At 41.7% G+C, this 2,219-nt stretch overlaps 1 protein-coding gene across 1 annotated transcript in view; it reads left to right on the top strand.

The window, feature by feature from the left end:
* The window catches only part of LOC116669962 (isthmin-2), a 23,423-nt gene that overhangs the window by 15,936 nt on the left and 5,268 nt on the right, over window positions 1-2,219 (top strand). The window contains exon 4 of the mRNA XM_032500132.1: window positions 1,318-1,452. Coding sequence (XP_032356023.1) covers window positions 1,318-1,452 — 135 coding nt within the window. The remainder of the gene's footprint in view (window positions 1-1,317; window positions 1,453-2,219) is intronic.

Genomic DNA, 2,219 nt, shown 5'->3' on the forward strand with positions numbered 1-2,219 from the left:
CTCAAATTTTGAGCTTAAGTACAGTACATGAGTAAATGTACTTAGTTACATTCTACCACTGGTGTTTTGGTGCACACCCCGGCTCTCCAAGTGACTGAGTTGCATATTGTAGTGTGATCACACACGCACACATTTTCACGCGCTCACCCTCCGACTGACTTTTCATTCTCATCCATAAACGCCAGCTGGCTGTATTTCCTGCCTCATCATTAGTGTGCTTATGACTTTCCCCAAAAGTATGCAATATTCGTTTGGTCACAGTGCATCGTGACTTTCTGTGTAGAAACAGGTCAAATGGGAATATTTCCAGATCTTTTTTTTGCATCCCAAAGTGATCCCAAACTGTCACTGACCAGTTGTAAACGGCTTCTTTTTACTTTTTATAAGGCACTGATACATTACATTTCTATCACATAATCTAACAATGTTATTTTAAGCCTGTGATTGTAGAAAGGAAAAAGTAAGTATGCATCCAGCCTCTGCATTAAGCTCCAGTTGATGATAAAATGTTGGCACCAAACTCTGGTTGTACTATTCTCAAAGTGAGAGTGAGGAGTTTTGCTAGCATACAGCCGTCATCACTCTCACTGCAAGAAGACATTCAGTCCTGCTGGCTCCCTCGCCCCCCCTTCAGTCTTTTGAAGTTCTCCCCCTCTCGCTCCCCTCTTGAAAGCGCTGTTTAAATACAGAGGAGCATGTCTCTGAGGTCCCACGCTGTCGTTACCCGGCTCTTTTCAGCCGCTCCTTAATTGCATAACACACATACACCAGCTGGGTGAGGAATTCACAACCCAACTTCAAAGCCTGTTCTTAATATATTACTCCATAGTTTTGCTTTTCCTCCCCTCTGCGCTGTCTTTTCTTCATCAATCTTTTCGACCGCCCTCTCCACCCCCCCCGCACTGGTCCAACAGAGGAGCACCTTCTCTGAGAGGCTCCGACAGCTTCGATGTCGCACGGGCCGCTAAAAGAAATCCTTCCTACCACAGGCAGTAAACCTTTTAACACCTCATCACTGGGTGCTAGATAAGACTCTGAGACATCACAACAATAATAGGTTTATCAATACATATTTATCAGTACTAGTCAAGCAGTTGCACATTTCCCAACTTGTATATATTTTAAAGATTTGTTGTATTTTATCCTATTATTATTTTGTGTATATTGTATGTACGGTATGTATATTGTATCATATGTCATGTATATTTTATCATAGTATTTAATTTATATTATGTTCTGTGCTGTGTGACTGATATTTTGCTGCCGTAACAGTATAATTTCCCAATTTTTTGGGATCATATATATCTGTTTTTTCAGAGTACGAGGAGGAGTGGAGTGACTGGGCTCCCTGCAGCATCACCTGTGGACACGGCACCCAGAAACGCACCCGTTCATGTGGCTACGCGTGCACGGCGACTGAGTCACGCACGTGTGACCTGGAGAACTGTGCCGGTAAGATTAGAAACTCAGCGATGTGGCAACATTTTAAATCTCTGACTTGTTTAGCAGCTATTAACCACTTTTCACAAAGGTTTTTACATGCAGTGTGCAAAAAAAACTGGTGTGAACGGGACCTTGAATGTAGCACACCCGATGTAGTGTAATCACAACCGTGTAAGCCTCTGCATCTGCTTTGGACTATGGGCGTCCCGTATAGCATCGTCAAACTTTGAGAAAACAGTTTTCTAGGGTGACGGCTACTCGATCAATCTAGTGTCTATGTCGAGCAAGGCCAATGACCAGCATCTCAGTTTTATCTGAGTTTAGGAGCAAGAAATAAGTTGAAATTAAGTTGGACTGACCATTTGCTTTTATCGGCATCATCAGCGTATACACTAAATAAATGATTTAGCCAAGAGGTGAAAAACAAAGAGGGAAAAGCAGAGGGCCAACAACAGAGGTACTCCATGTTACCCATCAGATTAATGTACATTTGTCCTTTCAGTTAAGTAGTATTACTGTCAGGATATAGTGATAGTTTTAGTAAATATAACAAAGTCTTTTTTTTTATTGGTAGTGGTAAGTACAATTGGTAGAATTTTAATCACGATTTTGGCTTCCCACTATCAAATATGCGTTATCAAGCAATATTTTAAATGCGTCAATCCGTTCAGTTCCGGATTCTTTTTCCAAAGCCAGTCTACTGCTCTATATACCACTGTCTGATCATGTGCCAGTCAGAGTAGTTCGCTGCACCGTGCAGCTTAGTTTCTAGATGT

Source organism: Etheostoma spectabile, chromosome 20, assembly GCF_008692095.1.
Source record: "Etheostoma spectabile isolate EspeVRDwgs_2016 chromosome 20, UIUC_Espe_1.0, whole genome shotgun sequence".
Lineage (NCBI taxonomy): Eukaryota > Metazoa > Chordata > Actinopteri > Perciformes > Percidae > Etheostoma > Etheostoma spectabile.